The sequence below is a fragment of the Centruroides sculpturatus genome, unplaced genomic scaffold, assembly GCF_000671375.1.
Source record: "Centruroides sculpturatus isolate CEXI.00-Female unplaced genomic scaffold, Cexi_2.0 scaffold613, whole genome shotgun sequence".
Taxonomy (NCBI): domain Eukaryota; kingdom Metazoa; phylum Arthropoda; class Arachnida; order Scorpiones; family Buthidae; genus Centruroides; species Centruroides sculpturatus.
In genome coordinates this window covers 154,459-175,589 of record NW_019384835.1, presented here as the reverse complement: position 1 = coordinate 175,589, position 21,131 = coordinate 154,459, and the positions used below count along the sequence as shown (strand labels likewise).

At 26.3% G+C, this 21,131-nt stretch overlaps 1 protein-coding gene across 1 annotated transcript in view; it reads right to left on the bottom strand.

Annotated features, from left to right (window-relative positions):
- Positions 1-19,237, bottom strand: part of LOC111630196 (transcription initiation factor TFIID subunit 3-like) — a 94,787-nt gene extending 75,550 nt beyond the window's left edge. Inside the window, exons 1-5 of the mRNA XM_023374258.1 lie at positions 17,314-19,237; positions 11,232-11,432; positions 10,914-10,987; positions 4,071-4,386; positions 2,124-2,201 (exon numbers count right to left, since the gene is read on the bottom strand). Of these exons, the coding sequence (XP_023230026.1) occupies positions 2,124-2,201; positions 4,071-4,386; positions 10,914-10,987; positions 11,232-11,432; positions 17,314-19,041 (2,397 nt within the window). The 5' untranslated portion in view covers positions 19,042-19,237. The remainder of the gene's footprint in view (positions 1-2,123; positions 2,202-4,070; positions 4,387-10,913; positions 10,988-11,231; positions 11,433-17,313) is intronic.
- Positions 19,238-21,131: the final 1,894 nt, after the last annotated feature.

The window sequence follows — 21,131 nt, the reverse complement described above, 5'->3', positions numbered from 1 at the left end:
AAATTTTAAAGATTATGCCATACTGAATGCTTAAAGATAAAATGTATTTTCGTGCATTAAAATTCTACTAATAAATTTTTTTTTAAGTTAGAATTCAAAATTAAACCCATCTTGTATGTCTAAAATACATATTTCATTTACATTTCACAACACGTTTCAATATATTATTTATTTTGCAAAATTATATTAAATTGGAAAATCACTGATTTTTCTTATTAATTAATCACTAAAGGAAAAACTACCAAGAAGAAACAAAATCTAAGAGAGTGCAATATTAAATTTTTGTGAAAGCCAAACCCATTCCAGAGAATAAAAATAAAAAGATAGGTAGAAAATTATTAGCCACAATAAATCATATTTTAATATATAAAATATTTACATTTAACTTTTTTAAAATAAAACTGTAAACTTCAATAATAATAGTATAAAAATTCTACAGTAATTTAGTTGTTACTAAAAACTTGAATACTACAATAGTAATAATAAAAATACAATTCTTGTTTAATTCTATAAGCTGAAACTTTCAATAGACATATATGTAAAATAATTCAGACATACATTTTCATAGTTACTTAGAAATAATAACTTTTTTCATTGATGATGTGAAATGTATAATTTAATTTTTTTAATTAAAAAAGCAAATATTTTCATTTTAAACAGCCCAAACTTTATTATTTCTTTTATAAACAATAATTTATTAATATTATATATTTGGTCATTCAGAATTTTTAGATTTAGGAACATTCTCCCATAATATACCAAGAAGTCAAATCTGATAATCGTGATGCCCAATGGATAGGTCTTTGTGGATCTTATACATAAAATCTAAATAAATTTAAGTATTTAAATAATCATAAAAATACAAAGATAACCCATCATATTAATACCATATCTGCCATTAAATAGTAATTATTCTATGAATAATTAATGAAAAGAAGACTATTCGAGAGTTTTTATTACTTTTTATTTACTGATGTATGAGACAATTTTTGAACAGTTGTTTGTAATTAAATCTATTAAAAAAGTTAAAAAGATTTATTCTTATCTTTTTATTTTTACCAAAGTTAGATATCTATTTAAATTAAATTATAAATCTAAAGTTTGATTAAACTACAATAAAACCTATTATCATCCTTTTTTTACTTTCCCAACTTTTCATCCAAGGTGAACTTTAAAATAATAATAAAATAAATTATAAACTTATTTTAAAAGATTATAAAACCTTTATCATTATTTTAAAGCTCACCTCAGATAAAAAATCAAAAAATTAAAAAAAAATAACAATGGTTTTTATTATAGTTTTATCAAATTTTATATTTTTAATATAATTTAAAGTTGTTTGTAATGTTAAATTCATTCAAAAATGCTTTTAGCTTATAATTATTGATATATCAATAATTATAAGTATTTTGGAATAACATCAACAAATAAATATAAAACATATTATTAAAAACTTTGATTTCTTTATTATAAGATGTTTTCATTTTACTTGTGTTATCTATTACAAGATATCTTTTATAATAGTCCATGTTTTAATCATTTATCTTTTACTTTCAAATATGATAATAATAATGAGAAAATTTATAATTTCAGCTTTTAGAATTAAATATCTAAATTGTATTTAGTTGCATTAATATTTTAACTACATAGATAATAATAAGTTTTTCTTAAAGTAAAAAGTTAAGTTTTCTAACTAGCAATCAGAAATAAAACTATTTATTAAAATTTATTAAAAAGTTTTGATTTACTGAAGGCGAAATTCAAAGACCAATAGCATATTTCAGAAAATTTTAATATATTCTTTTGTAACTGACAGCAAAATATTTCAGAGAGCTTGCACAAGTGAAAGAAAGCATCACCACAAGTATTAGTAACCAAAGAAAATAAATTAATGATACAGTTTGCTTTTTCTATTCACAGTTATTTTTTCTACTAAAATTAATCAAATGCATTCCGAATATAAAAAACAAAATAATCAGGATAGAATTTAGAGATGTAGGAAATGAAACTACATAGAATAAAAAATTTCAAGATTGATAAATCATCATCAAAAAGCACATTTGTGTATTCTTAAACAAATAATTTATGAAGTTAGTGCAAAAAGATAATTTTTCCCCACTAACTTGTTTTGCTTTTTTTCCAAACTGCAACTGGTCAACAGAAAACATATGTTGGCCTTCATCAATTTTACTTGAACACTCCTGTCATAGATAATGGACATAAAATGTAGAATACACATATTGACAATCAAATTTTGAAAGGCAAAATTATCATCATATTTCATGCATACCATTTAAACAAAACTAAAAAAATTGAAAAAAAAAATAAACGTAATCAAGTTTTTAAATTTTACTCCTAGAAAAATTATTATTAAAATCTTGGAAAAATTCTTTGAAATTATTATATAAACTCTTTTATGTTCTAATTACTTATGAAATTATGCAATTTTTAAACAATTATTAATAATTATAAAACAATTTCAAATTTTATTTTTTGTTATATTATTTCTTATTTAATAAATTATCAATTTGTTCAAGACTAACAATATAGTAACTGACAAGTTTTAAAAATATATTAACATGTAACTGTACTATTAAATAAAAATTAAATGGTTTAATTAATCAAAGCAGATTTTTATAAAACAAATGGTAGTAATCTTTAAATAAATTTCCTGTTGAATAATAATGGTTATTTAAAAATTAATATTTTCACCATTTACATTGTTTCGTCTTGTTTTATCATCTATAAATACGATGTATTGCATTTGACAGATTCGATCTATAAATATATATGTATTGAATTATAACTTAATGTATACTAGTGTTATATAATACACCTTTAAAATATATGGATAATCTTATTTAAATCTAGTAAAATCTCAGTTAAATACTATGATATGAATATCCTACAAATTTTTTCCTGGTTTAGTTAATAAATATATAATTATATATGTATAAAAAAAAAAAGATATAATAGTAAATATGAATAAAATTTTGAATTTCGAAAGTTATAAAACCTCAGCTAATTAAATTATGAGAAAAAGCTTATTATAGTACATGTTAATTAAATTTCCAAATTACAAAAATTGAAAATGAAATCTGTCGAGTAACAAATTCTCAAACTCCTAGTTGATATTAAAATTTTTCTCCATAGACTGTAGCTTAAATAAATCACTCAACAGATGCCTTTTACTATCTTCAAAAAAATTATCTTTAATATGAAAATTTATTAATAACAATAAAGTTTGATTTCTTAAGTTAATTTGTTTTTTCATATATATTATTAGTTAATATTAAATTCTATATCATATTAAATTTATTTAAATAAGTAAGTATTAAAAACTTTTAAAATCTAATAGGAAAAGTTTATTAAACTTTACTGAATTTAAAAAATTTTGAATATTTATTTATTCATTTGTTCATTTGAGTTACTATAAATTTTACTTTAAAAAAATATTCAGAATGTTAAAGACAACAAAATTGTAAAAATTGTAAAAGTCAGATATCTGTCTATAAGTATAATTATTTTTACATAACAAATATTAATATAAAAAATAAAATATTGTACCGTTTTTATAATAGATATTTATTTAAATATATATTAAAAGTATTTAAATTACTGACAATTAATTTTTAAAGCTATCATTCTGTTTTAAGAATTGATATTTTCTATACTATGCATTTATAAACTAAAATTAAATATTGTGTATGTTTACAAAAAATTAATTAATTAATAATATCTCCAGTTGTAATTTTAAGGAGTATATAAAATTTAATTTTTTTTAAAGAAAAGCTTAAATTAATAAATGGATTTTGATTTTATTATGTACAAAAACAAAAATTATGAAATAGAATTTACATATTTCTTGTATAATAATAATTTAAAAATTTATCTTATAGTTCAATGTAAATTATTTTTTGATTATCAATTCTATTTGATTTAAATTAATAATTACTGCTTTTAAAAATGTTTTAAAGTAATTTCTAAAAGGATCTTCAATAAACTTTAAAAAAACTCATAAAAATTATTTGTGTAATTAAAGTTAAATTCTTACACCTTATAATACTTACAACAAAAGTGCCCAACGTTTCTATTATGACAGTTCTTGCTGGCGGTGATGATGAAGCTGCTACTTTTTTGCCTACAGCTGTTTGAGATGATTTTCCTTTAGGAGCAGTTCTTGGGTGACCCTTAGGATTAGAAATTGAAGGTGCAGGCACTGGAGGAGGAGTCAATGATGCTGGTGGAGAAGCTGGTATTTGTTCTACTTGTAGTGGCGGAGATGGTGTTTTGACCACAGGAATATCAGGTACATTCTCCACTTCTGGGCTTGATGAACTTGATGGAGGGGAGCTTGTACCAGTTTTGGATAATGATTTAATCACACTAAATTTATATATATTAAATAAATACAAATAGCCATAACATTTTCAAAATTGAAATATTTTAATTGTCACTATTTGAGAGTTTAAGCATCATCATTTAAGCTTTCAGATAGTGAAGGATATTCATTATATCTATATATAGATTTTTATTCTTATTGCAAGAAAACCAATTTCCATAAATTACATTCCATCAAATTATATCAATCCAATGTTAGTTTTTGTAAAGATTTTAGAATGTTTGTACATAAGATTAAATGTTGATAATCTCCAAAATTAATATTTAAAAGTAATTTTTTTTATTTATTATTCAAATTTGTTATANCAGGCATATATATAATTGTTAAGATCAAGTTCAACAGAGATCACCCATTTTACTCACTAAAGAAAAACAAAATCTTCACTTTATATAAGTGAAGTTTTTAATATATATATATGCAGATTGGCCAATTTATTATGACCATCTACTTAGTACATTGTAGGGTCACTTTTTGCTTGCAATACTGCTGCAGTTCTTTTTTTGCATGAACTCTTATGAGATATTGGCAAGTGGTTTGAGAAATCTGATACCATATCTGATAAACTGCATTTTCCAATTCTTTAAGAATGGATGGTTCTGAATCCAACTGCCTGATGTTCCTTTCAACCTCATTTCACAAATGCTCAATTGATTTGAGCATTCAAATGTTTTACACATGCCTTATGTTAAGGCCCGCTTTTTCTTTGGTAGTCCACTCTTTGTACATATAAACAACAGCCATTCTCAAACACTTCATATGCAAAGCAGTTTTGCTGATACTCACTCCACTGTTTCTAGTACCCACAATCATTCCATGTTCAAAGTCTGTTAAATCAGGTCTTTTACCCATACCTTCACATGCAATTCCCTACAACTGTCTGTACAATCATCCAGCAATCCATTTTTCCTTTTTTATACCAATCTCGTCCTCTGGACAATAGTGCACCATCATAGCTGATTTGCATAAACTTTTGCAGATGGTCATAATAAATTAAATTATATATATAATATAACTACTGATACTTGTTATTCATTTTGTTGCAATTATTTTTAGTTTATTTTTCAAATTATACAATCAAGTGCATTTTTCTTCTTTTTCTAAATAAGACTAGTAAAAGAATATGTGTAATGTATCAATATACTACACATATTCACTGTTGAAATGTATTGATTAATAAAGTACCAATACATTTCAACAGTGGATTCCATTAGAGGAATATGAATAGATATGAGATTCTGTTCATGACTGAAGATAGCTTGTTAATTCAACTGAAAATATTAATGTTTCTCCAACCTTACCCTACTATTAGAGGTATATTGGTTACTTACTTAAATTAACTGCTGTGGCTAATTTGATTTTTATAATGCTACTTTATTATGTTAACAATTTATGTTTCAATAAGATACTTCATATTTTGATTCTAATGTTTCATTTTAAGATGTGAAATGTCAATGCTAATATCAAGCACTTTTACTAAATTAGAAATATCAACTCAAGATATATTAACAAAAATTTTGAATTTGACAGATAACTGACTTAAAATTTGATAGTCCGAAAATGTTAGTTATGTTTAAATAAATGTTCTCAGCAATTTAAGGTGTAGTTGGGTGATGTAAATGTTGCAGCCATTCAGTTTACTGGTTATCAAAATGAGCCAGTTAACTGTAATTATGTACAAAATATAAGATTTTTAGACTAATATTTGAAACAATAAACTAGAAACTTTGTTCTAAAAATCATTATTTTTATGATACTGAAGTGATAGCCAATCAAAATCAGATTTACGCTAGAAACAGATTTTTAAATTATTTATTCCAATTTAGTAATATCATTGACTACACATTTTATAAATGTCTGTGATATGTGAATATAAGTTTCTCTTTCAAAGAAATTACTTATAATACTTTCCATTTTCTTAAATTACTTTATAGAAAATGCATAGTGAGAACTGAGATCTTCATTTAAATAACAAAATATCAGATCATACTCACAAACAAAGAATAAAGTATTTTAACAATGTTTGGAATTATTGCTGAGAACATTTTAATAGTCTCAAAATTCATAAAAAATTACTGCAACACCCATCAGATGATTACAATCTATAGTGATTCATTTCTGCAATATAATTTTAAACATGGATTATTCTTATATTTGATTTCAATTTTTATCACAAATACTGTTTAATTAAAGTTTTCTATATTGTCAGAGCTTATCACTTAATTTTTAGTAGTTTATTTGCTGCCTTGGTAATAGTTACTAGTGGTGCTTCTCAAAAAGATCTGGTCCATATGGCAGTATTATCTCCCCTCCCAAGTCATGAAGATAGAAGTATAACCTGTTTCCTTAGAAGCTAACAGGGTACAAGAGGAAACATGAAGGAGATGGAAAACATGAGTGAGAATAGAGTTTTAGGGCAGAAAAGAGGCAGAAGAAAAAGAGAAAAGAAAAAGTAAAACACCATTCCAGCCAGCACTGAAGTTAGAGTGGACCATGAAGGTTGGATCTCTAACAATTAAAATGAATTTCTCCTATCTTACATTGTTGGAACTATCAGTTTTTTTTTATTTATGTTGTTTTCATTTTTTGTCTTTTTTGTATATATTAAATAAATGTATTTAAAAGTCTATAGAGATTTAGGTTCATCTAGGTTGAATAAATTATCACAGGCATATATATAATTGTTAAGATCAAGTTCAACAGAGATCACCCATTTTACTCACTAAAGAAAAACAAAATCTTCACTTTATATAAGTGAAGTTTTTAATATATATATATGCAGATTGGCCAATTTATTATGACCATCTACTTAGTACATTGTAGGGTCACTTTTTGCTTGCAATACTGCTGCAGTTCTTTTTTTGCATGAACTCTTATGAGATATTGGCAAGTGGTTTGAGAAATCTGATACCATATCTGATAAACTGCATTTTCCAATTCTTTAAGAATGGATGGTTCTGAATCCAACTGCCTGATGTTCCTTTCAACCTCATTTCACAAATGCTCAATTGATTTGAGCATTCAAATGTTTTACACATGCCTTATGTTAAGGCCCGCTTTTTCTTTGGTAGTCCACTCTTTGTACATATAAACAACAGCCATTCTCAAACACTTCATATGCAAAGCAGTTTTGCTGATACTCACTCCACTGTTTCTAGTACCCACAATCATTCCATGTTCAAAGTCTGTTAAATCAGGTCTTTTACCCATACCTTCACATGCAATTCCCTACAACTGTCTGTACAATCATCCAGCAATCCATTTTTCCTTTTTTATACCAATCTCGTCCTCTGGACAATAGTGCACCATCATAGCTGATTTGCATAAACTTTTGCAGATGGTCATAATAAATTAAATTATATATATGTATAGNTCTGAAAACATTTTTTTTTATTAAAAATTATGATATGTTACAATTTTTATTTAAATTCAAAAAATTAACATGAATAATTAATTAATATGTATGTATATATATATATATATATATATATACATACATATTAATTAATTATTCATGTTAATTTTTTGAATTTAAATAAAAATTGTAACATATCATAATTTTTAATAAAAAAAAATGTTTTCAGAAGTTTCTATTATCATCATAAATTCCATTAATAGGATAACAAAATAGAATGTAACTATTCTACTGGCAGAACTGACAATTTTTCTTGTTAAAAATTTATTTTGATAAAAAAATTATGATTTTTATTTGTGTTTATCTATTAAAAAGTCATCTGAAATTAAATGATTATGGATTTATTATCCTATATTATAATTGGGTTTTTGTCAGATATAATTTATACTAAAATAAAAATGGATGAGATGTACTGTACTTCACATCACATGTACCAATGCAGATGAAGAAGAAATCAGTTTTCTGCTTTTAACACTGAAAATATGAATTCTTCTTTATCTGCATTAATGTATGTATGCCTAATATTATCTAACTTCTTTTAGAAATGAAATCATCCATTGGCATAGCTTTTTAGTCTCCTTCAAGTTGATGCTTTAGTCTTGTGGATAACACAAGACTAAAGCATAAGCTCGTTTTTTAAAATGATATATAGGAAATCCAATCTTTATTTTACAAAGTCCAGATTAGTTCTAGAATGTATAAAGTTCAACACCAAATCTTTTCCAATATCTATCAGAATTATCTACATTAATCGAGGAAAAAGTTTAGTTGCTCAAACAAAAACATTCCTATACACTATATCTGTTATTTACATCCAATTATCAATTAAAACTGCTTTCACATGATTTGGGTGTTTGTCCATTCAGGTAAATACCTGGATAGGCAGTGCACATATGTTGTTTTCAGATAACATCTGGCTGAAATCCTGGTTTCTCCCCACACTGAAAATTATTGTCTCCTTGTCCTTCCCTTGTTATAAAATTTTATTTCTGCTGCATTCAAAATCCTCCTTCAAGTCTACACAAATGTTTTTTCATGCTTTCCTGGTTTTATTCCTGTCCTTGTATTATTCCACTGATTAGTCTTCATCTCCAAATGTTTCTCCACTAAACTTAAAAAATTTGTATCATCCACATGAGCTATTACAAAAGATTAAAAAAACTACAAAACATTTTGTGACTTTGATTTTCTACTGTAAACAGATTAAAAAACTACAAAACATTTTGTGACTTTGATTTTCTACTGTACTGCCTGGAGAGCTGAGAAAAAGTTCTGTGAAAAAGAAGCTAATCAAAGGTGTCAGGGCAATCATTTGATCGTGTGAAGACATGCATTTTCTCCAGTGTTACACTAGGTTGCAACATGGACAAATGTTCTTGCTGGGCTCACAAACTGCTAGTGAAGAAATCAATTGTAGCTTTGTTGTCTGGATGGAGATTTCACCATTTCTGTGTGGTGTGAAAAGTTTCATACCTCACTATGCACTTTTACTCATCTGGGTGACATTCAATGTCCAAGGGGTTTAGTAATCCAGAAGATACCCAGATTGTGTGAAAGTGGCCTAAGCATCATAATTCACATTCAGTCTGTAATATATGATTTATTTAAATATACACAATATAGATCAGAAAATCCAAAATGAATTTCCAAAACATATATTTGATTCTTTATTCTGTAGAAAGTTTCTTTTGAAAACCTATTTGTCTATTTGTTATTAGTTTCTCTACATTTCACTAGTTTAGATTAGATTTACATATTTAGGAATAACATCTTTAAATTTATTGTATCTTTTTTACTTACACAAAGTTTGACAATAAGAAATTTAATTCAAAAAATATCATTATCTATTAAATTTTCTTGCTGTCTAAAGCTTTAATTCATGAAGAGGGGAACAGAAAAAAAAACTCTTAAACTGAAGAGATTAAAACTCAATTATGAAACAGTCTATAAAAATATTAAATTAACAATATTTTGAAAATAAAATTAAAATTAAAAAATACTAGGAGAATATCAACAATTTTTAGTTATTGAATTTTCAATCCTGATTATTAATATATTTTTGAAAATATAAATATTTTGTTAAGGCTATTTGAAATGCATATTCAAATTCATTTAAAAAATTATTTTACTTTATGAATATTCATGCTTTATATTTCTTTAAATGTTATAATAAATTTATAATATTTTTGGCATAAATTAAAAAAAAAATAGACAACAAATAAAATAAGAAATGCACATTTCTGCTATTACAAAAATAAAATGTAAACCAAGTTTTATGAAAATTATCAAATGTATTAAAAATGAATCTATTTTAATTTACTGAAATGACAGATTCATGGTGTTAAATGAATTCTATATCATTAAAGTAAATTGAAATAAATGGGCAGAACAACATAATAAATCTTGTCATGCAGAATCCACATATGAAAATGAATTAGAAAAGGGGGAAATGAGAGAAACAAGAGCAGAGTTCTCATGCATTTTCATTAAACATTCCTTAGGATTAAAACTTTTATGCAATTCATTCCAACAACATTTGAGTTATATTCTGAAAATGCAGGTTCAAAATAAACAATTAACGATTTTAAAAAATTTTATAATAAGCTAGATACTTTTGCTTTTATTAATTTATTTCAGACTTTGAAGCTATTAGAAATATTAGAATTAAATTCATTAAATTATAATTATTATTTTATTTTTTCTTGTCAGGCAAATCATAATTTTAAAATATATTTTAATAAATGCTGTTATTTAATAATTAATTAATTTCAGGTTTTTCATTCACTTTATTACAAAGTAAACAGCAAGGTTTAAATTAGAGAAAAATGGAAAGTATTAATAGCAGACTATGGTAGAACCATGCAATATAAAATACCTAATGATATAAATACAGGCAAAAAATAAATTAGTTTTTGGGAAATAAAATAATGAAAATCTTATTCATCAAAGATAAAATATTAGAGTAATTAAGATATAATAAACAAGCACTATAAAGGCAATCATTCTATACAAGGCTTAAGTTACATAATAATGTATAATAAAAAGCCAAATTATTTAAAATATATTTTTTGTGTAAATTATAATTCAACAAATACATACATTTTGGTTGAAGTTGCAGAATTTCCACCCAATTTAAAAGTAATTTTCGGAATGCTATTATCATCTTTTGGTTGCTAATAAAAATAAGATACAAATATATATATATATATTTTTTACCTCTATGTCTTTTTAAATATTTATGATTTATATCAAAATATTTAAAAATTAAATTTCATTATGTTTAAACTTATTTGCATTCATTTACAGATAAATGAATGCAAATAGGTATATAGTAGAGAATTATATTTTTGAATCAATATAAACCTAATTGTTAACAATTTCTTCATTACATTTACTTAAAGATTAAATTCAGAATACCTTTTCTTCCTTCTCCTTTGTTTTTTTCTTTTCTTTTTCATTTTTAAGTTTATTCTTCTTATCTGATTTCCCCTTCTCAATTTTATCTTTAGGTTTAGCTTTCTCCTTTAATTTCTCTTTTCCTTTCTTCTTGGATTTGTCCTTTTTATCTACCTTTTCCTTTTTCTCTTTCTTCTGTTCCTTTTCTTTTTTCTCTTTAATCTAAATATTAAATGACATATAAATTTCATTTTATTACCAAAAATGTTTATGATTAATGATTTTCCTTAAATAAGATTTAATCAATCAAATTTGTTCATTATAAAGTGCAAATATAATTTAAAAATTAATATTAGATTTAAAAATTTAATATATGTATATAAATTATAAAATATCAGATATTTATAGATTTCTTATTTTTAAAAAAGATTAACTCAATAACAAATAAACTTAAGAAACTCAATTAGTTTCTGCAAAGAATAAATATAACATTTCATTTACAATAAAAAATAAATGTTAGTTAACACTAAAATTTAGTAGAGTGAACTAAACATAATGGTTATAACTTATGTATATCTTAATTTCAGTCCAACAACTTTAAAATTCTAAACTTAAGAAAGAAAAATGAATGAAAAACTGTTCTCAATTATTATTATTTTTTTTGGAATTATTAAGTAAAAATTGATATGCAGTAAAATATGGGTTTTATTAACACTGGATTTAGCAGAAACTTGTACTTAACCAAAGTATCCAGTACCAGCATAATAATAAGATTATTAATGCATTTTTATTCTAATTAAGAGGCTACTTCCTTCTGTGGACAATGGACAAAAATTTCCTGTTTTCTATTCTTCAAAATCTCTGTTAAGTGGACAGTATCAAAAAATTGAAAGATTGACATCAGCATTTCTCTCTTGCAAAATAAAATGGAGATATTAAGGAATTTTGAGAATTTTAAAAAGAAATGAATAGCAAAATGAATAAAATCAGTTGTGTTGGAATGTTTGGTTAACAATAAAAAATGTATAAAATTACTTGTAATGGCGATGACATGAATTAACAAGAGATTGCTGGAATGAATGATAGGTTAATGATTAAGTATGTAAATAGGGTCAAGTGGGCATATGCATGTAATGTCACCCCAACCACACTATAAGATAGAGGTGAAATGAAGGATTGAACAAGGTGGTGCTAAGGCTCAAGCTAGATTGACAAAAGGCTTTCCAGTTCCAGTGACTACATAGTTTCTTGGTTACAGTTAGACAAATTTGTAAAATTCATTGTGATTTTTCAATATCTTTTCATATTTTGATTGTCAGTTTTGTGAATATAGTTATAGTTTAATTTGTAAGTCCCCAATTGTCAGGAAAGTTTTTGTATATATTTACTTTTTGGATTTTTGATAAATCATCTTTATTATATTTTGCACATTTTTTTCTCCAACATTATTTCATTATTGTACATATTCAGGCTTTTACTAATAAATAGATTTTTTTTACATTATATATAGTAATTATTTCAGGTTTTGGGGGGGGCGCTTCTGTCTGCCGAAGCTGCTGGCACGTTTTATTACTCACTTCAATCACAGGTAAAGAACGTATCCTGACAAATAATTTTACGTTAAATTTTTTGTTTGTGCTGTATGGAACCATTATAAGTACTGGAAAATTTATCAATATAATTAATATGCAACGTTCGCCAACTAAAAGAGGAAGACCACCACGTCAAAAGGCAAAATCAATTAGTAGAAAGGAAACTGCTTCGACCACTAATATTATGTTAATCACAGATTGTAATGAACACGTAGAAAGAACTTCTCCTGAACCACTCTCTGCAAATGCAGGTTTGAACCCTGAAACATCACTTCTAAGTTCACAAATATCAGGTGAGCCATTTGATTTTTTATCTTCACCAGGAAAATTGGAAAATTCATCTGATATGTCGGGTTTGACACTATGGAATAAAATTTCCGAATTAATTAATGTTTCTAACACGAGAATTTTAAATCAAATGACTATTATTAAAGAAGATTTGGACCAGATTCGTAATAGTATTCAAGAAACTAAGGATCAGAATCAGAAAATTAATAGCCAAATAATTAATCTTGAACAACAAATTGTTAATTTGAAAATAGAAAATGAAAGTATGCACTATCGAATGGACAATATGGTTAATGTGCAACATCGTAATAATATAATGTTTTATAGATATCCTAGTAAAACCAGTCCTACCAAGTTAGAAGTGTTTAATCTTATTAAAGAATCATTTGAATTACATGAAGTTACAATGGATGATCTAATAGCGATTATTCCAATAACTAAATCACAGTATCCAACAATTAAATTAATTATTAAAAATTCTCAAATAAGAGATTATATTTATTCGAGTTTTATAAAAATGAAACAACAAAATCTATCGAATCTATGGAAAGAAACTCAAATTTCACAGGACCTCACTAAAAGATCTAGATTAAGACGAAAACAATTAATTCCTTTTTTAAGCGAGTTAAAGAAAGCAGGTAAATATCCTAAACTCCGAGGTGATTCTATTCTGTTGGGCAATTATTCTTTGACGTATAGCTATGTGTTGGAGGAGCTGGTATACTCGGATTCTTTTACCCCGTTTTCTACTTCTGAGAATACTCTGCAATGACATATTATTAATTTAAATACACCTATCCAAGACTTACGCTTTGTGGAGACTCAAATTTCAAGTCCTTTGTCTGCTGCAAATAATAAATGAAAGTTTACACGATATTGCGTACAATTAAAAAGTCTCCCATTTTGAAAAATGGAAGAAATTATATATACCTAAAAAAGAAATAATTACATTATTGTTTATTTATTGATTAATAAATTAGAAATAAATAACCTGACATAAAATTTTGGTTAAAATTATGGTAAATGTACTTCTCGAACAACAGCAAATACTATTTGAAGTTTTTCGTACATACGAAATTTTGAGAAGCTCTATTCTTTTTGTTGTTATAACTGGAGATTTAAATGCTATATTGTACAGTTCATGATTTTGCTATATAAAGGACCTAACGTTATAAATTAAAACATTCGTAAAGCCAAAGATGTTAAACAGACTAAAATGGATTGTAACTTTCTAAAATTAACGACTCAAGCTCAATTATATATGTTTAATGGCAGAATTGAAAAGGTCTTGCCTTCTGAATTTATTATGTATTCACTTCGGGAAGCTCTATTATCGATTTGTTTATATGTTTAGTATTTCTAGTGGATTTATGTTTGGAGATTCAGGTATTATATTGTGATTTATCAGACCAATTTTCTGTTAGTTCGTTCTTTGGATTGAAAGAATTGTATCATATTGATTGTGTTATACCGAAGTATCAGATAATTGTCTATCAATATCAATGATATCAAGTCTTCTGAAGAACTGGATTTATTTATTCGTAAATTTAAATATTAATACAGATCTTGGAATGGATATAATTACCATTAATTTTATTAATCTTCTACCGCCAGCGGGTAGGCAAGTTCATCTTGATATTTATAACCATTTTTATAAAATATATATTATTTTTTCACTGAGTGTACAAAGATTGTTGAAGCGCAATGTAAATCTAAATTAAAAGAAACTTATGATTTAAATTAATAGGAAAATTTCAGAACCAATCTAGAAATAATTCTGTTGTGTAAGATGTATAATATTTATAATTTTTTGTTCATATTTTAAAGATTTTGAAATATGATAGTGTAGATTGCATGATTGGTATACTATGTTTATTAAGTTTTATGTAATAGGATACTTAAAACATGTTTAAATGAATATTAATTGTATTCTTGTAATTTTCTAAAGCCAACCCCCCTGTAACAAGACTTTTCTTATTACAATAAAGTATTTGTATAATAATAATAATAATTATTTCAGGTTTTTGATTTAATTTTTTATTTTATTGCCAACACAAAGTGTAAACAAAGGTTTACACTTTGTGTTGGCAATAAAATAAAAAATATACACAAAGTGGTATATACACAAAGTGTAAACAAAGGTTTACACTTTGTGTATATACCAAGTGTAAACAAAGGTTTAAACTTTGTGTGTGGGCAATAAACAAACTATATAAACACCACATAAACAAAGGGTTTGAAGTGCCAGGTTTGAACCTGGCACTTCAAACCCTTTGTTTAAATAATGCCTATTAGAATATTATCCGGGCTTTTGATCTGATGAGTACGACAATACAAATTATTATTATTTTTTAACATAGATCAGCTCACAGTTTCAACATCAAATTCATAAAATAATTTTTTCAGAGATATTTTATTAAGAAAAATTTAAAACAATGAAAATGCATAGTTTAGAGGTAACTCGGCTTATATTAAGTGAAATTACTAGCTACTTGCAAGTATGCAAACACAGTTTACACACACATTAAGTACCAATTGCACTGGGCTAGTAAATTCACTTCCAATTCATTTATTACTTGGTAACAGTAAGGTATATAGTGCTGCAGTGTTGTCAGCAATGGCATAATCCACTACACAATGATTTTTAGTCTGTTTGACCAATGTAATGATGATAATGTAAAATTAATCCAAAAGTAGTGACATTGTTAGCAGAAATAATTATTTTATATATTTTCAAATTTTAGCCTAAACTATAGAAACCAAAGAAAAAGAAAATCTCTGATTGTAACTAATTTTTCTGTCAGCAACACTAATGTTCTTCCTGTATTGTTAGCTGCTAACTTGTTGATATGTAAAATTACACCACAACACTTTAAGTTGATGAGAAAAATTTATTAAAATGTAACTAATGGTTTCAGTCAAATCAATTGGCCATCCTCAGGTTAATTGAGAAAAAAAATAACAATGTTCCAAAAATAGAATATATAAATTTGAATACAAATACAAAATTAACAGAAAAATTATAACAAAATATAAATATATATATACACTAGCTGTTACCTGCGACTTCGTCCGCGGATGTTTTGCAAGCAAACCCCATTTACATTCAATATTTCAATAACCATAGTAATTGTTAGGTCTATATAACACCTACCGCTGAAGAGAATTGCCGAGAATCAAACGAACTATTTTCAATTTGATCAATTTTCTGGAACGTTTACAATCATTCTATACTTGAACCAATATGCAATAACAAATTCAAATTTAAAACGGTTCAAACATTTTTAAAATCGAAATAGATAAAAATATTTATAACAATGTCTGAAATGTTATCAATTTAATACACCTAAGTACTCAATGAAGACTAAACGTAGATAAAAACAAAAAATCGCATCTAAAATAGTACAGTAGAAGCCGTTCTTCCGGTTAAGCCTTAATCCTCTCCCTCTCCACGGGGAAATTTCGAAAAATTCCTTCTTAGTGTGCATTGCCGTGGCATACCCTACTAAAACGCAGATAAAAACAAAAAATTGCATCTAAAATAGTACAGTAGAAGCCGTTTTTCCGGTTAAGCCTTAATCCTCTCCCTCTCCCCCCACGGGGGAATTTCGAAAAATCCCTTCTTAGTGTGCATTTCCATGATGTACCCTAACTGTCTACCAAATTTCACCTCTCTAGGTTAAGTGGTTTGCTCTGGGCGATGATGAATCAGTCAGTGAGTGAGTCAGTCAGGACAAGCAATTTTATATATTTAGATAAAAATAAAATAAAACAACCAATAGATATAATATTATATATCATGTAATAATATAGTACGAAAAATGCAAAAATAAAAATCAAGACATAAGTTGTGAGCTCTTAAAAAACTTTTTAACTAAGTATTTCCACGCAGATGGTAGCCCTTCTGATAGCATAGCAAGTTTCCTAGTCAAAGAATAAACTCACAAGTGTAGAGCAACAAAAGTAATCTGATCTTCAACTTTACTCACTCAGATAAATCATGTTTACTAGCTCAAGTAATTACATTGAGTGAGTTTAATAGCAGCAAGTAAATGTATCAGTGAGTGATTACTAAACTCACTCAATATGATTGAGCCCTTAGAGAAGAAAAATGCTTTTATTTTTTACATTATTTTTTCTTATCTAATGCTGTAAGAAAAATAAAAAAAACAAAGGAATTTATAATAATTAGTGATAAAAATTTATTTCTTTATCAAACTTACCTTTTCATTTCCATCCTCTAATTTTAATTTCTTGGGTGGATTCAATTCTTCTATACTGTCATCTAATTGTTTATTTGATTTTCCAACTTGCAGAGACTTCTTATCTGAATTTTTTACCGGAACATTTGGTCCTGACATTGCTAAATTCAATGGTTGTGGCGATGGAGGTGCAGGAAAAAAAGGAGTAGGAATTTCTGACCTATGAGGGACAAACAGAGGTGGGGTAGGGAAAGCCACACGAGATGGAAATTGAGCAGGAATAGTGGTAAATGGACTGGAATAAGAAGAAAAAGGATTAACTGTGTGAGGGGATGCAGAAATAAAAGGTGAAGATGAAAAGGGAGAAAGAGCGGGAGGAGGGAGTTGGCACTGAGGAGGTGGGGTAGATTTGAGTGGACTTGTTGAAATAACTGGAAAATCATCATCTATTTCAACAATTTCCTTTCTTTCAGGTGTAGTTAATGTAGGTGTTTTTTTTTCAGTGGGACTTTGAATTGGCACAGGTGTTGGTGTTTTGTTTGTTTTTGGTGAAGATAATGTAGATGGTACTTTTGACTTGGACACAGGCTTTTTCTTTGTTTTATCTTTTGATTTCCCTTTTTTTACTATTTCATTAGTTGAAGCAGAAATATTATCTGGAGTTTTCACCTTTTCTTTTTTATTTCGAATAATAGGTGATCCCATTTCTGGATTCTTTGGAGATAGAGGAGGAGAACTATTTGATGAATCTGTAAAGTCATAAATATCACGGGGCTCTGTTTTTTTAACAGTTGAATTTCTAACTACTTCATCAATTGTTTCATTCATTGCCCTATCATTTTCTTTAGCACTTTTCTCACTTTCTACCATTGCTCTCTGAATTACTGCATCAATACATTCATCTAGCACTGCCATTCTACATTCTTTTTCCTGTCTTGCTTGAGCTTCTGCAGAATCATCAATCACTAACCTAGGTTCTGGAGATTCTTCTCTGGACTCATCAAGTTCATCATAAACTGGTGTAAATTTTTCTTTTTCTTCAGCTTCTGTTTTAAAAGAATGAGATAATGGTAATGGAACTGGTTCTTCTTTTATTGGAGTATTAACTAATGGTTTTAAAGAAGTTGATACTGGTGATTTGATTGATTTTAATGTTTTTGATGCAACAGGTGATTTTGCTCTTGATGGTGATTTAGGAACTTTTAATGATTTTGGAGATTTGGGAATAGAAGTAAATTTATTTATAGAAGAGTTCTTTAATTTATTTTTTGTCTTAATTGATTTTGTACTTTCTTTATTTTTCTTCTCTTCTTTTTGCTTAAATTTATCATTTTTAACTTTCAATGGTTTATCATCCTCATTTTTTTGACATTTTAATAATTTTTTCTTTTGACTAATATCTTCTGATATAGTTTTCTTTACTTCATCAATTTCAGCAATCACATTAACAATCTTTTCTGATTTCAATAAAACATTTCCTTTATTCTCTTTTTCTTTCTTAGATGGTTTTAATTTTATTTTTTTGCTTTCTTTCCTTGCATGTAAATCTTTAATTTTCTTACTTTTTTCTTTTTTGAGCATTCTATCCCTGTTTCCACATGATATTCCATCTAAAGTATCTATTCTGGTTTCTAATGTATGTAAAGGTGAATCCATCTCTGGAGGTATTGATGCATCAGGTAATCTGCCTTCACAGGCAGGAGATATTAATCCTGACGATGTCATAAAAACACTAGTAACCTCTCTCATTGGTCGTCCCTCCTCCTCTGTATATAATCTGATGAATAAATATTCATACTTTAGTCCTAATTAATTATTAACATATATAACAATTTTATTTTATAGCAAATATTTTATATTCAATATAAGATAAAATTATGTTCATCATAACATAAAGTTTATCTTAATATATAAAATGAGTATAATTCTAAACAAAACACATTTCAACCTTGAAAATATACAGGGTGATTCAAATCACAGAAATTTTAAAAAATTAATAACTCACAAACTATATACAGTCAGATGATGCAGTTTTTACAGAAATTCTTAGAAAGAAGTGGGATTTTTTTAGGTCTAATAAAAATTTTAGTACCAAAATAGTTACATTTCTTGTCATAGATGGTGCTGTAGNATTAACAATCATTTCTGATTTCAATAAAACATTTCCTTTATTCTCTTTTTCTTTCTTAGATGGTTTTAATTTTATTTTTTTGCTTTCTTTCCTTGCATGTAAATCTTTAATTTTCTTACTTTTTTCTTTTTTGAGCATTCTATCCCTGTTTCCACATGATATTCCATCTAAAGTATCTATTCTGGTTTCTAATGTATGTAAAGGTGAATCCATCTCTGGAGGTATTGATGCATCAGGTAATCTGCCTTCACAGGCAGGAGATATTAATCCTGACGATGTCATAAAAACACTAGTAACCTCTCTCATTGGTCGTCCCTCCTCCTCTGTATATAATCTGATGAATAAATATTCATACTTTAGTCCTAATTAATTATTAACATATATAACAATTTTATTTTATAGCAAATATTTTATATTCAATATAAGATAAAATTATGTTCATCATAACATAAAGTTTATCTTAATATATAAAATGAGTATAATTCTAAACAAAACACATTTCAACCTTGAAAATATACAGGGTGATTCAAATCACAGAAATTTTAAAAAATTAATAACTCACAAACTATATACAGTCAGATGATGCAGTTTTTACAGAAATTCTTAGAAAGAAGTGGGATTTTTTTAGGTCTAATAAAAATTTTAGTACCAAAATAGTTACATTTCTTGTCATAGATGGTGCTGTAGGAAATTGAAAGCATTTGTAATTTCTTAAAATAAGAATAAAAAAATAAAAATGTTCTTAGTGTAAGCTCTAGTAACAACTTCACAAATTATGTAATCTTATCAACTGCCATTCATGGCAAGAAATGTAACTATTTTGGTACTAAATTTTTATTACACCTAAAAAAAATCCCGCTTGAAAATCACATTATCTTACTGTAAATAGTTTGTGAATTATTAATTTTTTAAAATGTCTGTGACTTTTGAATCACCCTGTATAAGTTAAATGTTAAAACATTATATATATATATAAACAATAATAATTTTGGTAAAGATCATTTGGTTGTAATCAATTAAAAACATATAATTTAAGAACAATGTTATATTAACAACACACATTAACTTATTAGAATTCACAAATGTAATTTGCAAGAAAAAGCTAGCTACAGGATTTTTTTAACAATTATTTTTTAAAGTAATTGTTAAAAAAAAAAAAAAACAATCTTTAACAATTACTAATTCAATTCTGGGGATGCAATAGCTTTATATGGATATGATGATTAACAATTACGCTTATTTCATATTTTTCTTATTATTGTCTTAAAAAAAAACCACTAGAATCTAAATATCCATGATGCATTTTTGCAATATCAATACATTATATATAATTACACACCTTAAAAACTTTACATCATTAGTAAAGAACTTTAATATACTTAATTTTCAGACAATTGCTTTCAATCTATTACTAAGATCATCTTCAGGTCTTTCTTTGGTAATTATACTTTATATTTTTATGATATAACTAGCTAAAAGGACCTGCTTCGCTGGGTTTTTATTTGTACGTAATATAGTTTTTTTTTTATATAGACCTATATATAAAAGACTGTTTTTCTAAGTAATCTAGAATCTAGCTGCAAAGACCCGCTTCGCTGGGCAAAAAGTAACGATAGTGAAGATTAAGATAATTACATTATAGCTAATCTTACCCGTTTTCACAAAATGCAAGAATTAGGTCCCCCGTTTCCAGACTAATTAGAGAATT